The sequence below is a fragment of the Syngnathus acus genome, chromosome 3 (genome assembly GCF_901709675.1).
Source record: "Syngnathus acus chromosome 3, fSynAcu1.2, whole genome shotgun sequence".
NCBI classification, from domain to species: Eukaryota; Metazoa; Chordata; class Actinopteri; order Syngnathiformes; family Syngnathidae; genus Syngnathus; species Syngnathus acus.
The window spans coordinates 18,594,317-18,614,222 of record NC_051089.1 but is presented as its reverse complement, the minus strand read 5'-3'; the positions used below and the strand labels follow the sequence as shown (position 1 = coordinate 18,614,222).

The 19,906-nt window shown below is 40.8% G+C and overlaps 1 protein-coding gene and 1 long non-coding RNA gene across 5 annotated transcripts in view; one reads left to right on the top strand and one right to left on the bottom strand.

The window, feature by feature from the left end:
* The window catches only part of mtch2 (mitochondrial carrier homolog 2), a 72,933-nt gene that overhangs the window by 13,797 nt on the left and 39,230 nt on the right, over nt 1-19,906 (bottom strand). The window contains exons 4-7 of one of the 3 annotated variants that reach the window (XM_037246693.1): nt 14,247-14,273; nt 13,213-13,269; nt 4,207-4,264; nt 1,057-1,108 (exon numbers count right to left, since the gene is read on the bottom strand). In XM_037246693.1, the coding sequence (XP_037102588.1) occupies nt 1,057-1,108; nt 4,207-4,264; nt 13,213-13,269; nt 14,247-14,273 (194 nt within the window). The remainder of the gene's footprint in view (nt 1-1,056; nt 1,109-4,206; nt 4,265-13,212; nt 13,270-14,246; nt 14,274-19,906) is intronic. The other 2 variants (XM_037246695.1, XM_037246694.1) reach the window with 2 other exon arrangements.
* LOC119120090 lies at nt 597-19,579 on the top strand. 2 transcript variants are annotated; one of them, XR_005097439.1, is made up of 3 exons: nt 597-723; nt 15,564-15,568; nt 19,235-19,579. It is a non-coding gene; the product is annotated as an uncharacterized LOC119120090 (long non-coding RNA). The 2 variants fall into 2 exon arrangements; XR_005097440.1 differs by lacking the exons at nt 597-723; nt 15,564-15,568 and adding exons at nt 14,312-14,322; nt 15,292-15,301.

Genomic DNA, 19,906 nt, shown 5'->3' with positions numbered 1-19,906 from the left:
TGCAGTACGTACACTTGTACCTTTTTATAAAAAAAGTTGTTAGAATAATAAGATTTCTAAAAACATACGTATTTACAGTGTTGTACCTTGTTATAATTTTTTTTATAATAATAAGAGTTCTAAAAACATATTTACAGTATGAACATTTGTACGTTGTTATAATAATAAGAGTTCTAAAAACATTCACAGTATGTATACTTTAGCTACATCTACATGTTGCACGCACGCGCGCGCACGCACGCACGCACGCACGCATACATGCACACACACACGTATCATATTTATTAATATTTACATTATTTCTATGTGTTAATACAGCATTTACATGTTTGCAACTATTATTTAATGTTGTAATGATGACATATGCACTTATGTGGTTTAATATACACTTATTGAGCGTAGCACCGCTGCTGCTCACTGCTCCCCTCTCCCCCAGGGGATGGATTAAAATCACACGGGGATGGGTTAAATGCAGAGGACAAATTTCACCACACCCAGATGTGTGTGTGACGATCATTGGGACTTTAACTTTAACTTTATTGATACACAAAAATGTATGTATGTTAAAAAGGGTGACACTACTTTGCGGATTTTCACATATCGCGGGTGGTCTTGGAACCAATTATCCGCGATAAACGGCGGATTACTATATATTGATATTAGATCATTGCCCAAACCTACTTTAACATCCCATTTTCCTCAGGCTTTAAAGGTGAAAAGCATGTTCAGCAGGTGCTGGCTTCATCCGTAAATAGGGGACACCTGATTCACACCTCTTTTTTTCCACAAAATTGACAAACTTACTGTCTGAATGCCACATTACTGTTATTGTGAACAGCCCATTTTCTACTTATTTATTTATTTATTTATTTTCACTAATAGCCCACTTTCACCCCCTTAAGTGTGCATAGCATGATTGCTTGGTCTCGTTGGATTTGTATCTACTGGTACCGTCTGCCCTGTAACAATAAAAAAATAGTCGAAACCTGGACTAATCCTTTTAGTTACACATCACTACTATTCTGAACACTATAGTAGTTTGGAGAAAATTTTTACCTGTATTTTGCTTCTCTTCCAATAAACTGCACCATACATCGCAATGTAATCACTGAAAGACAAGTCACAGAAAAGGAATCATAGAATCAACTTTCTTGAAACCAACATGTTCAAAAAAATCATATCGAGATGAATGGCACAAAATGTTAAACGTAAATGTCAAAAGTAAAATTTTTCTTTGTAATTATACGTTCTGTGTTGTGATGGTGTTTGGGCTCCTAACTGCCTGTAGGTGTGTGTGAGTGCGAATGGTTGTCTATGAGTGGCCTGCGATTGGCGGCAAACCAGTTCAGGTTATCCCCGCCTACTGCCCAAAGTCAGCTGGGATAGGCTCCAGCACGCTTGCAGCCCTTGTGAGGATAAGCAGTTTAGAAAATAGATGGATGGATGTTTTGTTCTCTATCTTGTCACAGGGTTGGATGTTGTCTGGTGTCTTTCAGTATACAGGCTCGTTACTCAATCACACCGTCTAGCATGCCTCTTGCCTATTTGTCAGGCACTCTACAGCCCAGTCCGTTGTTGTCACTTAGTACCGTTAACTGCCTGTTGGGTGATTTTGTTTTGGATTTTTGCAGATTTGTAGCATAAAGACTTTCAGTCAGTGTCCTGTCTGGTTCTGGGTTAAGCTTCTGCTCCTCATATCACATGTCATATGTCTGTAGATAGGCATTCTGATTCAACTGCATTCACATAGTAATAAGAATTAGCCTTCCATTTTCACAAATATTAGGGCATTACCATTTTGTACTGTTCCATTTTATACATGACCATACCCAGAAATAGGAAGGCCCGAAAGTACCATATTTTCCGGAGTATAAGTCACACCGGAGTATAAGTCGCACCAGCCATAAAATGCGCAATAAAGGGAAAGAAACATATATGTCACACCCAAGTATAGGTCGCATTTGAAGGACATTTACACCTCCCATCTCACCCGCAAGGCGACCACGATTGTGAGTGATGTGTGTCACCCCGCTCACTCTTTGTTCGATCTTCTGCCCTCTGGGAAGAGGTACAGGAGCCTGCGCTCCCGCACCACCAGACTCACCAACAGCTTCATACTCCAGGCTGTTAGGATCCTGAACTCTCACCCCCCTTCTGCGTAGCATCCTGTACTTTTGCGCTATATTCTGACTGTCTGCTGTATGCACACTTGCTCCGTTTTGCTCCTCTTATTTATTGTGTTATTTGTTATTTATTCATCACTCTTATTATTCATTGTTTGTGCCTTCTTGTTTTTATTTTGTGTTGTTTGCTTGTATGTATGTCGTGTACTGTGTCTTGTCACCGTGGGATAGTGGAAACGTAATTTCGATTTCTTTGTGTGTCTTGGCATGTGAAGAGATTGACAATAAAGCAGACTTTGACTTTGATTTTGGGGGAAATTTATTTGACAAACTCCAACACCAAATTTGATGATTTGAAGAGACGCAGATAGTTTGATGAACGTGTTATTTATGTTATATTTATTTGAATAACTGTTAATGTCACGTCAGGCACGTTCTCAGCTCCACGTTTGTCCTGTTGCCTGTTCATGTTTGTTCTTGGTGTTAGATTTTGTCAAAGTTCTCCCAAAAATGCGACTTGTACTCCGGTGTGACATACGTATATGTTTTTTTTCTTCTTTATTATGCATTTTATGGCTGGTGCGACTTGTACTCCGGAGCAATTTAGAATCCGGAAAATACGGGACATCACTCACAGGCAGAACTCAACTGAAAACACTCCCATGGGCCCACATTCCCCCTACAATGCATTACACAGGAAGTTAACACGGCATACATGTTTTCTAATTTTCCATGTCCCTTCACTATGGTTAGGTTGACGTAGTAAAAAATGCTGTGGGTGGCTTCAGAATGCCAAAGTGACCTAGGCACAAATAGTTTGACACTCCTGCTGTAAGTAGACGTCAAAAGTTCTGTCACTTTTAAATTCATCCTTCAATTTTTGGGTTTGGGTTGTGTGCAGTAAAAAGCTAAAAATTAAGCAATTCAGGCATTTTACCTCATTACCTGGCAGATGCTGAAAATAGGTAGAACTAAAAAAAGAAAAGAAAAAACGTGGCATAAAAATCTTATCATCTAGACTAGTTGTGATGACGTTTTGATTGGATCTCTGCTGAAGATATTGTGGTAGGCTTGTGACATGGGTTCTGTCTGTGGCACAGTAAAATCTATTGAAAGAAAAAAAATTGCTTATTTACCTTTCATGAGTATAAGTTTATTTTTAAAAAGCCACTGGTGCTGGATCGAAATATATATGGTTTTTTTGGTATGTATATATTTTATTTTATAGTTTTGTGGTATAAACTTGTACAGAAAAGCAATATATTGCTTTGTGTCAAATAGTTAGGCAGTATATCTACAGTGCCTTGCGAAGGTATTCGGCCCCCTTGAACCTTTCAGGCTTCAAACAAAGATATATAAGTTTAATTTTTGTCAAGAATCAACAAGTAGGACACAATCGTGAAGTGGAACAAAATTTATTGGATAATTTAAACTTTTTGAACAAATAAAAAACTGAAAAGTGGGGCGTGCAATATTATTTGGCCCCCTTGCGCTAATACTTTGTAGCGCCACCTTTTGCTGCAATTACAGCTGCAAGTCGCTTGGGGTATGTCTCTATCAGTTTTGCACATCGAGAGACTGGAATTCTTGCCCATTCTTCCTTGCAAAACAGCTCGAGCTCAGTGAGGTTGGATGGAGAGCATTTGTGAACAGCAGTCTTCAGCTCATCATTTATACGGAGACTTGATTACACACAGGTGCATTCTATTTATCATCATCAGTCATTTAGGACAACATTGGATCATTCAAAGATCCTCACTGAACTTCTGGAGTGAGTTTGCTGCACTGAAAGTAAAGGGGCCGAATAATATTGCATGCCCCACTTTTCAGTTTTTTATTTGTTAAAAAAGTTTAAATTATCCAATACATTTCGTTCCACTTCACGATTGTGTCCCACTTGTTGTTGATTCTTGACAAAAAATTAAAATTTTATATCTTTACGTTTGAAGCCTGAAATGTGGCGAAATGTTGAAAGGTTCAAGGGGGCCGAATACTTTCGCAAGGCACTGTATATGTATCGTATTCCTCAAAAAACGTAGGTCACACCCCTAATTAATAACGCTCAAAAGAAATGTTTACATACCATGAAAGGGATGTGTGACTACGGTGGCAAAGGAACGAGCTATCATCTCTTTGGTTGTCTGTGGAGACAGAAATTTACAAAACACACATTTGAAACCTGAAATGCATTAATGAAAATCATGTCATCAATTCTGTCTCTGAGCTCTTCAGGAAGCTTCTTTTACCTCCTGGTTCATGGTTATTTGTGCTGACAATCACTGTCAAGGTCTTGTATCGACAGGTTTGAGTCTTCCCCAATCAAACCTAATAATTCCGTCTGTCACGTACTTAGCTCATCCAAGCACACGTCCCATTTTGATGACCAAGTGCCGTGCGACTGTTTGCGGCCAAGGGAGCCAAATAATTTTGGCACACCTAATTAAGCCACTTTACAGTGCGGTGAGTTTTATTTTGAAGTCTAGGAAGAAAAAACCTGGCACCTATGAAACAAAAATGAACTGCCCTTTAAAACCGTTCATTGGCCCCACCCAGAATGAGCGCATTCACAAAAACGTTCCCGAACATAAAATGCGCGACGTTCAGTTCATGTTCGTGAATATGAACAAGTTCATGAATTTATGTTCATTGAATGTGTTCAGGTACAACACTGCATATTAAATAGATTACCGTAATTTTCGGACTACAAATCACGGGTTTTTTCATACTTTGGGTGGGGGGGGCGACTTATAATGAGGAGTGACTTATATGTGATTTTTTTCAAAAATTTTCACCAAAAAAAAAAAAGTTAAACCGCGATAAACGAACCGCGATGTAGCAAGGGATTACTGTAATTTGAATTTCAAGTGACGTCAGCAGCGCGGCGTGGCAGTTGGACAAAGGACAAAGATTGATCACGGGATGACGAAGGGCCCCACGTACTAACGGCATCATTAGCGGCTTTGTTTCTAAGTGACACGGAGGACGAAGAGTTTGAAGGATTTAAGGATTTGGAGTGACACAGAAGGTTTGAAAAACTATTATGGCTTTTACGCACGCCCGGTCCTACTCTACGGAGCTCTCTTTCACCTCCGTGGATAGAAGTCGGGGGCCGGCGCTCTGCCGGGTGGCTGTCCGGGGATGGTGGATGGGGCTCGGTCATGGCTTTTACGCACGCCCGGTCCTATTCTATGGATCTCTCTTCCACCTCCGTGGCCGGAAGTCCACGCCGCCACACGCCTGGAAGTTTGTTTTGTTAAATAAAGAGCCGTTTACCAAACCCACGTCTGTCCTTGTACTTTGTTAAAGCTACAATATAGTTATATACTAGATCTGTGGAATAACGACGAGGCTGACGTCAGGGCGCACGCGCGGCGTTGTTGACAAAGGACGAGGAATTTGATCGATGGATTTAATGATTTAGAGTGCACAGATGGTTTGATAATATTATTGCTTATATAATAGTTTTTTGATATCTAATTTATATATCGTTATATGGGCCTGTGGAATATTTTGAAGTGCAAACGCCGTCAGCGGCGTGCACCCATTGTTGAAAAAGGACGATCGATGGATTTAATGAATTGGAGTGACACAGATGGTTTTATAAATGTGTTATTTATGTAATAGTTTTTTTAAATAACTCTGAATGTCACGTCAGGCCCGTTCTCAGCTCTTCGTTTGTGTTTATGTCACGTTAGCATACCTATCGTTTAGCATGTTGTTGCTCGTTCATGTCTGTTCTTGGTGTTGGATTTTGTCGAATAAATTTCCCCCCAAAATGCGACTTGTCCTCCGGAGCGACTTATATGTTTTTTTCACGTTATTGTACATTTTATGGCTAATGCGACCTATATTCCGGAGCGACTTTTAGTCCGAAAATTACGGTACATATATACATATATATATATATATATATATATATATATATATATATATATATATATATGTATATATATATATATATGTATATACATATATATACACACACACAATGCCTTGCGAAAGTATTCGGCCCCCTTGAACCTTTCAACATTTCGCCACATTTCAGGCTTCAAACATAAAGTCAAGAATGAACAAGTAGGACACAATCGTGAAGTGGAACGAAATTTATTGGACAATTTAAACTTTTTTAACAAATAAAAAACTGAAATGTGGGGCGTGCAATATTATTCGGCTCCTTTACTTTCAGTGCAGCAAACTCACTCCAGAAGCTCAGTGAGGATCTTTGAATGATTCAATGTTGTCCTAAATGACTGATGATGATAAATAGAATGCACCTGTGTGTAATCAAGTCTCCGTATAAATGCACCTGCTCTTTGGTAGTCTCAGGGTTCTGTTTAAAGCGCAGAGAGAACCATGAAGACAAAGGAACACACCTGGCAGGTCCGAGATACTGTTGTGGAGAAGTTTAAAGCCGGATTTGGATACAAAAAGATTTCCCAAGCTTTAAACATCTCAAGGAGCACTGTGCAAGCAATTATATTGAAATGGAAGGAGTATCAGACCACTGCAAATCTACCAAGATCCGGCCGTCCATCCAAACTTTCATCTCAAACAAGGAGAAGACTGATCAGAGATGCAGCCAAGAGGCCCATGATCACTCTGGATGAACTGCAGATAACTACAGCTGAGGTGGGAGAGTCTGTCCATAGGACAACAATCAGTTGTGCACTGCACAAATCTGGCCTTTATGGAAGAGTGGCAAGAAGAAAGCCATTTCTCAAAGATATCCATAAAAAGTCTCGTTTAAAGTTTGCCACAAGCCACCAAACATGTGGAAGAAGGTGCTCTGGTCAGATGAAACCAAAATCGAACTTTTTGGCCACAATGCAAAACGATATGTTTGGCGTAAAAGCAACACAGCTCATCACCCTGAACACACCATCCCCACTGTCAAACATGGTGGTGGCAGCATCATGGTTTGGGCCTGCTTTTCTTCAGCAGGGACAGGGAAGATGGCTAAAATTGATGGGAAGATGGATGGAGCCAAATACAGGACCATTCTGGAAGAAAACCTGTTGGAGTCTGCAAAAGACCTGAGACTGGGACGGAGATTTATCTTCCAACAGGACAATGATCCAAAACATAAAGCCAAATCTACAATGGAATGGTTCACAAATAGACGTATCCAGGTGTTAGAATGGCCAAGTCAAAGTCCAGACCTGAATCCAATCGAGAATCTGTGGAAAGAGCTGAAGACTGCTGTTCACAAACGCTCTCCATCCAACCTCACTGAGCTCGAGCTGTTTTGCAAGGAAGAATGGGCAAGAATTCCAGTCTCTTGATGTGCAAAACTGATAGACATACCCCAAGCGACTTGCAGCTGTAATTGCAGCAAAAGGTGGCGCTACAAAGTATTAGCGCAAGAGGGCCGAATAATATTGCACGCCCCACTTTTCAGTTTTTTATTTGTTAAAAAAGTTTAAATTATCCAATAAATTTTGTTCCACTTCACGATTGTGTCCCACTTGTTGTTGATTCTTGACATAAAATGTAACTTTTATCTTTATGTTTGAAGCCTGAAATGTCGCGAAATGTTGAAAGGTTCAAGGGGGCCGAATACTTTCGCAAGGCACTCTATCTATCTATCTATCTATCTATCTATCTATCTATCTATCTATCTATCTATCTATCTATCTATCTATCTATCTATCTATCTATCTATCTAGAACGTGATGTTGCCTTGGAGATGAAGCAACATGAAAACAAATTTTCATTCTCATATTGTAACAGTTGTCTGTTCCTCTTGTTCCCTGTACATTAGGTTTATTGTGGTCATCGCTGAGATTTATGCATGTTTGTATGTTTGCAGAGCTCCTTCATCTCTGTCAATATATGTTAAGTCAAATCAAGTTTATTTATATAGCCCTTAATCACAGACAAGTCTCAGAAGGGGTTCACATGGGCAATACTGACAATTATTCTTAACATCTCCTGATCTTAACGTCCAGGAGGGCAAGGAAAAACTCAAAACCCCAACTGGGGAAAATGAGAAACTTTGAGAAGAGACCACAGATGCGAAGATCCCCCCAGGATGACCAGGCTGCAATGGATGCAGAGAGGGCAACATTGAACACAATATAAAACAATCATAAGAAAAAGTAGATGTCCTTATTCAAAGTGAAGAGCTGCAGGAAGGTGCCCTCAATTGTCATGGCAATGTCTGCGAAGATGGTAATCTGCCTCAGATCCCTTGTCAACATGGAATCCATAGAGTCATTTTCAGTTTGGGTGTCACCTAATCCCCTCCCCAGCCAGGGGAGCCATGCAACGTTTTATAGGTTAGTAAGAGAACCTTGAAGTTGCATCTTAAATGGATCGGGAGCCAATGCAAGTTGGCTAGTATCGAGGTAATGATCAAACTTTCTCGTCCTTGTGAGCAGTCTCGCCGCAGCATTTGTACCAACTGTAGACTTTTAATACTAGACTTAGGAAGACCAGAGAACAATACGTAATAATAATCAAAGCGCAACGTAAAAAATGCATATATAATAATTTTCGCATCACGAGTTGAAAGAATGGGACGAATCTTAGCAATATTACGGAGGTGAAAAACATTGGTCACTTTAGCAAACGCTGTCTCAGTAGAGTGGATAGCTCTAAAACCAGACTGAAACGGTTCAAATCGATTGTTACCAACCATATAATCATTAAGCTGCTATGCCAGGGGTGGCCAACCAGTCAGAGACTAAGAGCCACATTTTTTACTGTGTCATCGCAAAGAGCCACATCATCCCCCCCCAGTCTTAAAGGCTGTTCGCACTGTCAAGTGACATGGTGGTACGAGATGGTGTAAAATTAGGTATTGAATTTGGCCCAGGCACATTGGCTATCCCAAAACATGTAGTGGTTCAAAATTTCACCAGGAGATGGTGTTAAAGCTTGACATAGGGGTGACCTGATGGAAATGAACAAATCTAATAAATTAAATTGTTAGCAATTGGGAGGACACGACCTGTTCAAACACGGAGCAACGCACAATTTTGGAATAAGAGTTTGCTATGCCATAATTTTAAGATGTAACAGCTTGAGCAATATCAATATATGTGTTTAAGTTGGAGGAACCCATTATTGTGTTAAGTACTATTATGTGTTGAGATTGATTTTTATTAGACAAGATATATGTGATTCATGTTGCAATATTTTGTCCAACCTGTATTTAACATTGGTGTTCCATCCATACCTGAATGTATTAAGTTGAAGAGGAGACATTAAGGGTTAATGCTAAAAGAAAGAACGAGCAAAACAGGAAACATCTGTTTCCGGTGATTGCTGCTTGAAGCAAGGTTGCTAAGACAACCAGTGGTTTCCAGCTGGCCTGGTCAGGGATCAGCTAAGGAACATTCTCGAAGCTTCCAGAAACTTCGAGAAAGGCCACCCACCTCACGTGCCGGTGAGGTAATTCCGATGAGGTAATGCCAGAAGCATATAAATATGTTGCCCGGACACAGAGCGGGCGCGCTTCTTCCTAGTCAGGGCGATGGCCGTGACGCTGCCCGGAGTAAAAGAACGAAGCTGGATTTTGCATTCTTTTTTAGATTGAACCAAAATCTACTAAGATGAATTTCCAGAGTCTTCGAATTGGACTTTGTCAAATTTTAAGCTTCGAGGAAGGCAGAGGAGACAGCCGCCCGGGCAGAAAGGAGAAGTCGCCAATTTTACTTTTTTGGCTAGGCTCCTCACGGCCAGACCTTTCCTCTTTTTTAAACAGAATTCGGATTTTGGAACAAAGGAGAGCCGATCACTCGACTTGTTCAACCAAATAGGATTTTAGACCTTAAGTCTCCTCTGTTGTTCTGTGTGGGTGAGTCTTATTTTGTTTTTTTCGACTTGTAATTCTTTTTCTTGCTTATTCATTAAATTTCTTAAGGCTTAATTCGGTATCGATTATTTCGTATTAACTATGTCGAGCATGGTTTTATATGCGGTAATTACAACTTTAAAATGTCTTTATTTCCCTATCATAGTCATTCTTTAAATCCGTTCAATTCTTTTTAAAGTGAAGACAGCTTTAATCCTTAACATCAGGAATTGTCAGATCTGGTTCGAAGTAGTTATCTTGAGCTCAGCTAGAGCGAGGGCGCTCTAGTAAATTAACGAATCCTTGAGGTCTTAACAAAGACATCTAAAAAATATCCGTAACGTAATACCAGCATCAGACAACCGAAGGGAGCCATCATTACGGCGCGGTCATTTCGACGACTCGCCTCGAATTGAGTTACTCGGCTCGCGCGTCGGATGACTTTAGCGGGATTGGCGTCGTATAGAAATTAGATTGATTCTAGTAGAATTAATTTAACTCGGGTGGTCAGCTACGGACGAGTCCCTTCGCCCCGGCTTATTGAACCCGTTACTGGGGAGCCGGAGGCACTTTAATAAAAAGTGCGCGTTTGACAGCACATTACCAGAGGAGACGGACAGATTAATTATATTTAAGACGGACGGTCCTAAAATCTGAAATAATTCTGGGAGTCGAGTAAGCAAGTTGTTTATTAAACCGCGCTAACCAGTTGTGTAAGGCTTTCAAGGGACACATTTTTAAAATTTGGGAGGGATATCACATGATTGACAGCTTTTGTAATCGCCAGTCTTGACTGAATGTTTGGAACGGTCACCGTGATCTCATCCCGAATGGATGGAATCTTTCGAGCAAAAAATGTCATGAACTTGTCAGCTGAGTGGGGTTTGCTATCAGAGGTCGGCTGCCGTTGCGTTAGCTATGCCATCGTAGTATTTAGGATTGTTTTTATTGAGACCAATAATTTGAAAGAAGTAATTAGTTTTTGCTGAAACAAGAGCTTCTTTGTATTTCAGGAGGCTGTCACACCATGCCTGACAGAAAACCTCAAGTATAGTTACAAATAAAAGGTATGCGTCCCCAAAGAACCATCTTTTTCTTGACAATCCTCCTTGTGTATATTCTCTTACAAATGATAATTAAATATTAAAACACATGCGGCTTATAGTCCGGTGTTGCTTATATATGAACAGAACATTTTCCCCTAATTTTAGTAGGTGCGTTTTATAATCCGGTGCGTTTTATAGTCCGAAAATTACGGTGATATACGTACTATATCCACACTTAAAATCTGAGTTCGTAATATATGTCCACACATCATGTCCTGACAAAAATCAGGTGTCAGTCACACAGGTGACAGGACTACTGTTGGCAAGACTTCTGACCCACCCAGATTTATTTCTGATTGGCTAACACCATGGCTCTGGCGAACTTTATTGGTTAAGAGTAGCATCAGTTCAACACCTGATGATTTAATTGGACAGCCTCAACGAGACCGCAACAAATACACGTGTAGCCTTTTTAAATTATTCCCTCGCCCTCATTTTTCATTTGATGGAAAGGTCTGAATAAATACACCTAGCTAATTGAACCAGGAAACTGTTGGTTCACTTATAATTACAGTACCACATTTTCCATACCATAAGGCGGACTTAAAAGCCAATAATTTTCTCAAAAACTGAAAGAACGCCTTTTAAAAAGGTGCGTCTTTTGTGTGGACCGAATTCCAAAATCTGTAAATGTTGTCTGGCTGTCACCACAGGGACGTATATGTCGACATTATATGTAGACTCGATGAAACAATCAGAAGAGGACAATTACGCTTTATGTAGATTGGGGTGGTAAAACAATCAGAGGACTGTCCGTAATACGTAGAGCAGTGGTCCCCAACCACCGGGCCGCGGACCGGTACCGGTCCGTGGGTCACTTGGTACCGGGCCGCCAAGCCACACAGAAAAAATAAAGAAATAGTTTTAATCGACGATCAATTAATTCAGGTCTAGACGCTCGTCCCGGTCACGTGACGTGTTTCCCCAGTCGAGCCCGCAAAGCTAGCAAAAATGAGTAAGTATTTATTTTGAAAAATATAAAGAAATTGGTGATTCTCTCCCAATTACATCCGTCGGTTCAGGTCAAGACGCTCGTCTCGGTCACGTGACATGTCACCTCAGTTGAGCCCGCGAAGCAAGCAAAAATGAGCAAGAAACAGAGATGTTTGGAAAGCTTCTTCGGAAAGGGAAAAAAGCCCAATGAGGAGACGGAAGAAGAAGAGGCTACGACTTCTAAGAAAAGGAAAGCTGCATTTAAAAGACTATGACGCGCCAAGCCCACTCTGCATAATATGTGGCGACAGGCTAGCTAACGAGGCAATGAAGCCCTCAAAACTGCTTCGGCACATGGAGACCAAGCATCCTGCATTAAAAGACAAACCTTAACCACTTCGGGTGTCATTGTCTCCGATTACGCCTAGATGGGACCGGCTCGTTTCTGAGAAACAAGCTCATGCTCCCACTAATTCAATGTAATGGTGAGTTTTATTTTAATGTCGTTTATACTTGTTTTTATGCCAGTCGTATCATTTTGTTTCATCGTATTCATATATTTATTATAAATGTATTATTTATTTATATAAATGTATTATTTAGTTATATAAATGTATTATTTATTTATATAAAGGCCGGTCCGCGAAAATATTTCTGACACGTAACCGGTCCGTGGCGCAAAAAAGGTTGGGGATCACTGACGTAGAGTACGTACCTCTGCTGCCACTGCTAAATAAATACTGCGGGTTTGTTCAAAGAAAACAGCATTTGGACCCTTTAAAATGGCGTCGACAAAGAGACATGCTTACGAGGCACAATTCAAGCTTTCTGGAAAGCCGGAATCATTTCCGAAGAGCAACGTGACAATGACAAGACAATGATGAGAGGGAACTTGGCAAGTGAAATGACGAAATTGCCCAACTGTATTTGGAACACAGAATATGAGGACTTTGATGGAGCTTCATATGACTATTGACATGGTTCAATAGTAGAATAAAGTACAACCAAACACATACAAACAAATTCACTGTTGCTTCCGTGCCGTTTTTTCTAATTTATCTTAAGTGGCATGCATATACCCTATGTATGGATGAAGTACAGAAATGTCCCCGCAATTCAGTCCGCGGCTTTTAACCCAAGCGCCTTATGATGCGGAAAATACGGTACATAAGTTTTAAAATTGCTGTTTAATGTGCATGGCAGTGTGATAGTGATAGTATAACTACTCTTGCAATATTATGTAGTGCTGTACCTCATTAACAACATGTGGTAAGGAGCCATCAAGAGCCTTCTGCTGGCCTCCCAGAATCTGCAAAAGACAAAAAATGTCAATGACTTAAAAAAACATTTAGTAAATAGAAATACTAACATTATCAAAAGTCAGTACAGAAACCCACTCCAATGCACATCTTGGATAGTGCCTCAGGATTCTGACAACAGAATACAGGCACAACATGATAAATATTGCCTCATTCTGTTGCGCTCACTTCTCTCACTGACGAGTAAACAAAAAAGTTTTTGTATTTATTATTGACTTCAAAAACTTGTCAAACAGAAACAACAGAAACAAAAATATAACTAAAATATTACTGAAATCTGCACACCTAAATCTCGATTTTACACGGACTTTGGGATCCAGAATTTGTGAATCGTGTTAATCCCGAAAGCACGTTGTATAGAAAGTCTTGTTTTTTCTAGAAAGGTATGTTTTTAGGCCGCCGAATGGGTCCTTTGTTACGTTAATTTACGCCAGGCATGTTGTTGAGCAGCTAAAGGGGTCCGTTTGCCATCCGTCACGCACACACATCGAAGTCTGTTGACATTTTATTAAAAGAGAAGCAAAATGCAAATGACAATATCGGGCAGATTGAGGAAGTCATTTTGATGTGAATTGGATGGAAGAGAGAATAAATGAGTAAATAATACAGTCAAGCCTCGGTTTTCGACCTCAATCCGTTCCAGAAGGCGGTTCGAGAAGCGAATTGGTCGAATTCCGAATCGATTTTCCCCATTACATTGGCGATTGGGTGTTGCTGACCATGACTCTGGACATCGTGAGTCGGTCGGGAGATAGGGTTGCTGTCTGTACTGGCTCGAAGCCCCACCCCAAAGCTCCCCTCTCAATGATAGTCAAGTCAAATCGCAGCCTTTGTAATTAGCATATTGTGTTTTAAGCCTTTGTAATTAGCATATTGTGTTTTAACAAATAGCAATTATATTGCAAATGCAATTAATTATTCTGCCTTAAACTGAAAGTATTGAATAATTAGTATAGTAATTTCTTACCTCAAGTGTCCCTTGTTCGTGACATTTCTGCACCAAAAGAGAAAAAGCATCACAGTAAATTTTAATAAATGTGCCAGTTAAAAAGTATGCCCATTTGACCAAATTTTCTCAGGGGTGTTTAAAAAAACACATCATGTTTGGTGTTGTTTTCTCCTTTCTATTGAGATCACAGATATGAATGTCAGCCAGGTTTAATAACAGTTTCCCATTAGTTTTTCAGATGAGCCCAATTACAGGAAAAACGTTTTCATGGAAATTGTTCGAAATTATTAGGGAAGTCAAAGATAAAAGACAAAAGATAGAACCTTCTGGTAATGAAACAATGCTTTACATGTACTTTGAGTTTGTGTAGTCAATGTTTGTTCCAATAAAGGCATACTAAGGATAGTTTGTCAGGCAAATGGATCATATTTAAGGCTCTTTGTCATTGTTTTTCCACATTTCTTGGACGGGCTGTGCCAAGACAATTATATTGCTCGGCGGTTTGTGCAGGGTTGATGCAGGTTGAGGGTGATGAAAATAAAGATTAATTCATTCATTTGTTCATTCATTCATACTGTACATACACATGTCTCTGTGGTTCTTTATCTTTCTTTTCACAACTGTCTTGGTGTTTGTTTCTGTTTTTATTTTCAATATGAATTGTAAAGCACAAAATCTGAGTTTTGATCCACAAACAGCTAAGCAAAACAACTTGTTTCGAGTCTTGGATTATAATGTGTAACATTTCAATATTTATCATTACAGTAGCGCTCTTGCGCTCCTGGGGGGGGCACAGTGCGATACCAAGGGGGAGCGCGTGTGACACCAGGGAACATGCTTTTCTTTTGGCTGTACTAGATTAAAGGGTAATTAGACATCCACTGCAGTAGGTGGGAGTGGCGGTATCACTGTAAGAGTGTGCGTAAGGAGTATTCGGTCTACAGTGTAGAGCGCACAGAACATACGCGCACACAGCACAGAGCAGGCGATAAAAAATGCAGTGGGACACATGGAAAAATATTTAACACGGTTGAAAAGAACGGCGGAGAGAGACGGAGATAAGAGAATTGAGAGTCACACGCAGGGCCGGCTCTACGCAGGGGCAAGAGGGGGCAACGCCCCCTCAAACAGATGTCCTGCCCCCTCGAATCAAACTTTTAGAAGTGAAAAATCCGCTGATAGAAACACACGTTAATCAGCCCCCTCTCTTCTCTCATGTCGGTGCAGTGTGTGTCGTCCCTCACACAGCCTGCTGTCAGGAATGCGCGCCCCTCCGTAAACATCCAATCACTGTGAGTATGCAAATGAGGCAAGACTCAGCCAGAGAGTGTCAAGTTACAGTCAGCGCGGTAGGAGTTGGAAGAAGCAGTAAAAACTCCACTAAACTCGTCGTAGCGACCCGTGATATAACTAATGATTAACAACAACTCAAATAATAGTTAATATAACATTCATATATATATATATATTTGTGCAGTCAAATGGGAAATAGTCTGCTGTTTTTTTACCCACTGGGAGCGTTTCTCAAGTCACAAGCACATCTGTACACTGCATCTAACAGACTGAGGACAAATGAGCGGTGTCTGGCGGACCCCTACGTGTAGCCCCGCCCCTCTGCACAGTTTTGTTTCAAACTGCTCAGGGAAATAATTTTTAAAAAAAGAATTCAGTAGATAAATAAAGAAGATGTTTTTCTCAAAACTTCACTTTGCACTCCACCATTCAGCTGCTCACAAAGAGAGAGTTAATGCTACGAGATGCATCCTTTAAAGTTAAGTTAAAGTTAAAGTCCCAATGATCGTCACACACACACACCTGGGTGTGGTGAAATTTGTCCTCTGCATTTAACCCATCCCCGTGTGATTTTAATCCATCCCCTGGGGGAGAGGGGAGCAGTGAGCAGCAGCGGTGCCGCGCTCGGGAATCAGTTGGTGATCTAACCCCCCAATTCCAACCCTTAATGCTGAGTGCCAAGCAGGGAGGCAATGGGTCCCATTTTTATAGTCTTTGGTATGACCCGGCCGGGGTTTGAACCCACAACCTTCCAGTCTCAGGGCGGACACTCTACCACTAGGCCACTGAGCTGGTCAACATTTAAAACAAGTGTTGCTCCTCTTGCATGTACTGAAAGCAGTAGCCGTAATGCTGCTGCTAGTACTAGTGCATCAGAGGCAGTAGCTAGCATAAATGCACCTGTACCATCAGCAAGCACTGCTTCGCCTGTTCCTCCTCCCTCAACATGTGCTGCCTTAAAGCCCCTTGCTCAGCTACCTAGTGACTTAAATGTGCATTTGGTGCAACATTCAGGTCATTCAATCGCTACCGCTCACGACCATGGCTGGAGTACTCTGTTGTGCGGGACGCATGCTTCTGTTTCCCCTGTTGGAAATATGGTAGCTCTGCTAATGAGAGGAATTTTGTTTTTACTCTTACTGGTTTTAACAATTGGAAAGCAGCACTCGAACGAGACAAGGGGCTACAGAGGTATGTGTCCAGCCACGACCATGTGCACTCTTCCACCACCTGGACTCAGCACAAAAGCAGAGAGGCTACAGGGGGTACTGTTGACTCTCTGTTGGTTGGTAAAACCCAACTTGAAAAAAATCATTATTATGTCAAGAGTGTGGGCAGTGCTATTAAGTTTCTCTGTGTGAATGAGTTGGGGCTCCGTGGGACTGCAGAAACTTTGAGACATGATGCAGGTGGTGATGATGTTGCTTCAGGGCTTTTTCTGAAACTCATGGAGTATACATTAGAGAAGGATGAGAAGCTAGCAAGCATTGCTAAGGGTATCCCAAAGAATGCAAAATACACATCTAAGGATATGCAAAATGAAATGATCCAAACACTGGCAGACATGGTGCTTGCAGAGGTCAGGAAAAAATATGAAAATGCTGATTCTGCAGGGTTTTGCCTCAAACGTGATGGGACCAGGGACAGGTGCAATGTGGAAAATTTGTCTGTGATGATTAGATTTGTCAGCAATTCCATGCCAGAGGAGCATCTTATTGGGTTGATTGACTTGCATCAACTTGATGCAGAGTACATCACGTCTGAAATACTGACACACCTTTCTGATGCTGGCTACAGTGCTGACAACATACTTAGCCAGTGTTATGATGGAGCTTCTGTGATGAGTGGGATAAGAGGTGGTGTACAAGCTCTGCTGCAAAACAAGATTGCTAGGCATATCCCATACATCCACTGCTACAACCATCAACTGCACTTAGTGGTTGTGCATGCCATACAGAGTGAACCATGTGCAAAGAGATTTTTTAACCTCTCTAGTTCATTGTACAAGTTTTTTCAGCACCACTATGTGTCTCAGGAATATAATGCACCTAACCTTAAAAGGCTGCTTGAAATCCGATGGACAAGCCACTATGAGGTGACAAGGTGCATTGTTGACAATCAAGACCATATTGTCAGTATCCTATCTGAGATGACAGAGGATGATAGTGCTGCTGTTGACCTGTGCACCGAGGCATCGGGCCTGCTGTGTCAAATTTCGAGGCATCACTTCTTTGAGACTGGAAAGTTTCTAGTGCTGGTGCTTGGTGTCTTGAAACCAGCAAATGCAATTCTACAGTCTCAGTCTGTGGATTTGTGCAGTGCTTCTGAGGTTGTTGGTGCAGCATTGGAGTCCTTAAAAAGCCTCCGTGAAGATGAGGATTGGGGAGAGTCATCTCAGGCAGCTGCTGGGGATGATGCACCGCCTCCAAAGAGAAGGAGGACAATGAGCAAATGTCTTGGTCAAAGCGTTGTACTCTCAACTGTGGGCCATACAGACTCTGACGATCCAACCATTTCCCCCTCTCAGTCTCTGAAAAGATCTCTGCTCAACATCCTTGACAGGGCCATTTCAGAACTGGAGAATAGATTTTCTCAGAAGAACGTTGAGCTGATGAGAGCCATATCTAGTCTTGCACCCAAACCCAGCACATTTCTAGATTCAACCGGGTTGCATCCTCTGTCTGCGCTGGCTGGCACTGTGGCAGATGATCTAAAAATTGAAATTCTTGTGGCAAAACAGATGTTGCTCAAGAAATGTCCAAATGAAACAGACCTATCCACTGTCTGTAAACACCTACAGGAGTACAAGGAAGCTTTTCCTGAGTTGCATAAATTGTATGTAACAGCCCTGGTAATTGGTGTGTCTTCAGCATCGTGTGAGCGTTCCTTGTCCACATTGTCACGGGTCCTAACCCCTTATCGTCGCACCATGTTACACAAGCGAAAGATAAATTTGGTCATCTTAGCCCATGAGAGGTCCATAACGAGTAACTTGGATATGGATGAATTTGTGAGAGTTTTTGCACAAGGAAATAGGAGACTGGTGTTGTAGAGTGGAGTGGGGAAAAAAAATAGTGAGAAAGGAGGAGATTTTAGTTAAGTTGCTAATAAAAAAATACATTAAAAAAAAGAAAAAAAAAGTTATGTGTTATATGTTCTGCTCTGTAACTGTTATGTTGTACAAATTAGTTCCCTAACTATTTTGTTGTCGAGTGGAGTGGGGAGAAAAAATAATGAGAAAGGAGGAGATTTTAGTTATTAAGTTGCTAATAAAAAAATACATTAAAAAAAGAAGAAAAAAAGTTATGTTAAATGTTCTGTTCTGTAACTGTTGTGTTGTACAAATCAGTTCCCTAACTATTTTGAGTTATTAGCTAATAAATAAAAAATTATAAATGTTTCTGTTTTTATAAATTAGTTTGAGAACTTGATGTTTGATGATTTTATTTTCATAAGACTTCCTTTCAGTTTTGTAATTATTGATGATAGAGACAAGTCTTTCCTTTAGCTTGAAATGATTTTGAGAATTAGGCCATCCAGTTAAGATGAATGTTATGTTGTTGAAAATGGTTATTGCTTGGTTGTTGAAATCTGGATGAAGGGTATTTTATTTTACTTTTCATTTATTTATTTCATTTATTTTTCAGTTCCCCCCCCTGAGGGATTGCCACCTTATTGTGGTCAGGGGGTTTGCTTGCCTCAGTGACCCTAAGACAGGCATGTCTAACTCAGTTTGGCTCTGGGGCCGGATCCAGACTTTCTGTTCTCAGGTGGGCCGGATCAGTAAAAGAATGTCAACTCCAACTATTTAGCTTTGTTTTTCAGTACTATGCTTTATCATTCAGCCTACATTTGCAGCCTACCCTACATATTATAATCACGGATGACAAGGGATCTTTTCTAAGCACAACACATTTATTCACAAACAATGGAGAAAAAAAATGATTTTCATGTTTGGCATTGAATGTGTTAACAACTGGTTTATTTTAACAGTTGAGTGAATGCAGTTTTACACCTGAACCAACTCACCACACTAAACAAACTCAAGTGGGAGCTATGAAAAAAGGGCCTAAGAGCTATACCAGCAGAAGCTTTAGTCTTCAGGTGGGACACCTAAGCTGGACAGGTCTTAGTGTAGAGGCCTGACAGAGTGCAATCCACTTCTCCAGGTTGAGATCTGGGCACACAGCTAACAACTGCCGTGATGAAAACACAAACTGTGATAAAAATGTGTAGTGTAAAAAAAAAACAAAAAAAAACAAAAAAAACATGCCCCCTTCACATTTCTGACTGCCCCCTCTTATGTGCATTCCTAGAACCGGCCCTGGTCACACGAAAGCTAAGACAAGGAAATATGACGAAGCGTACGTAGCGCTCGGCTTCAG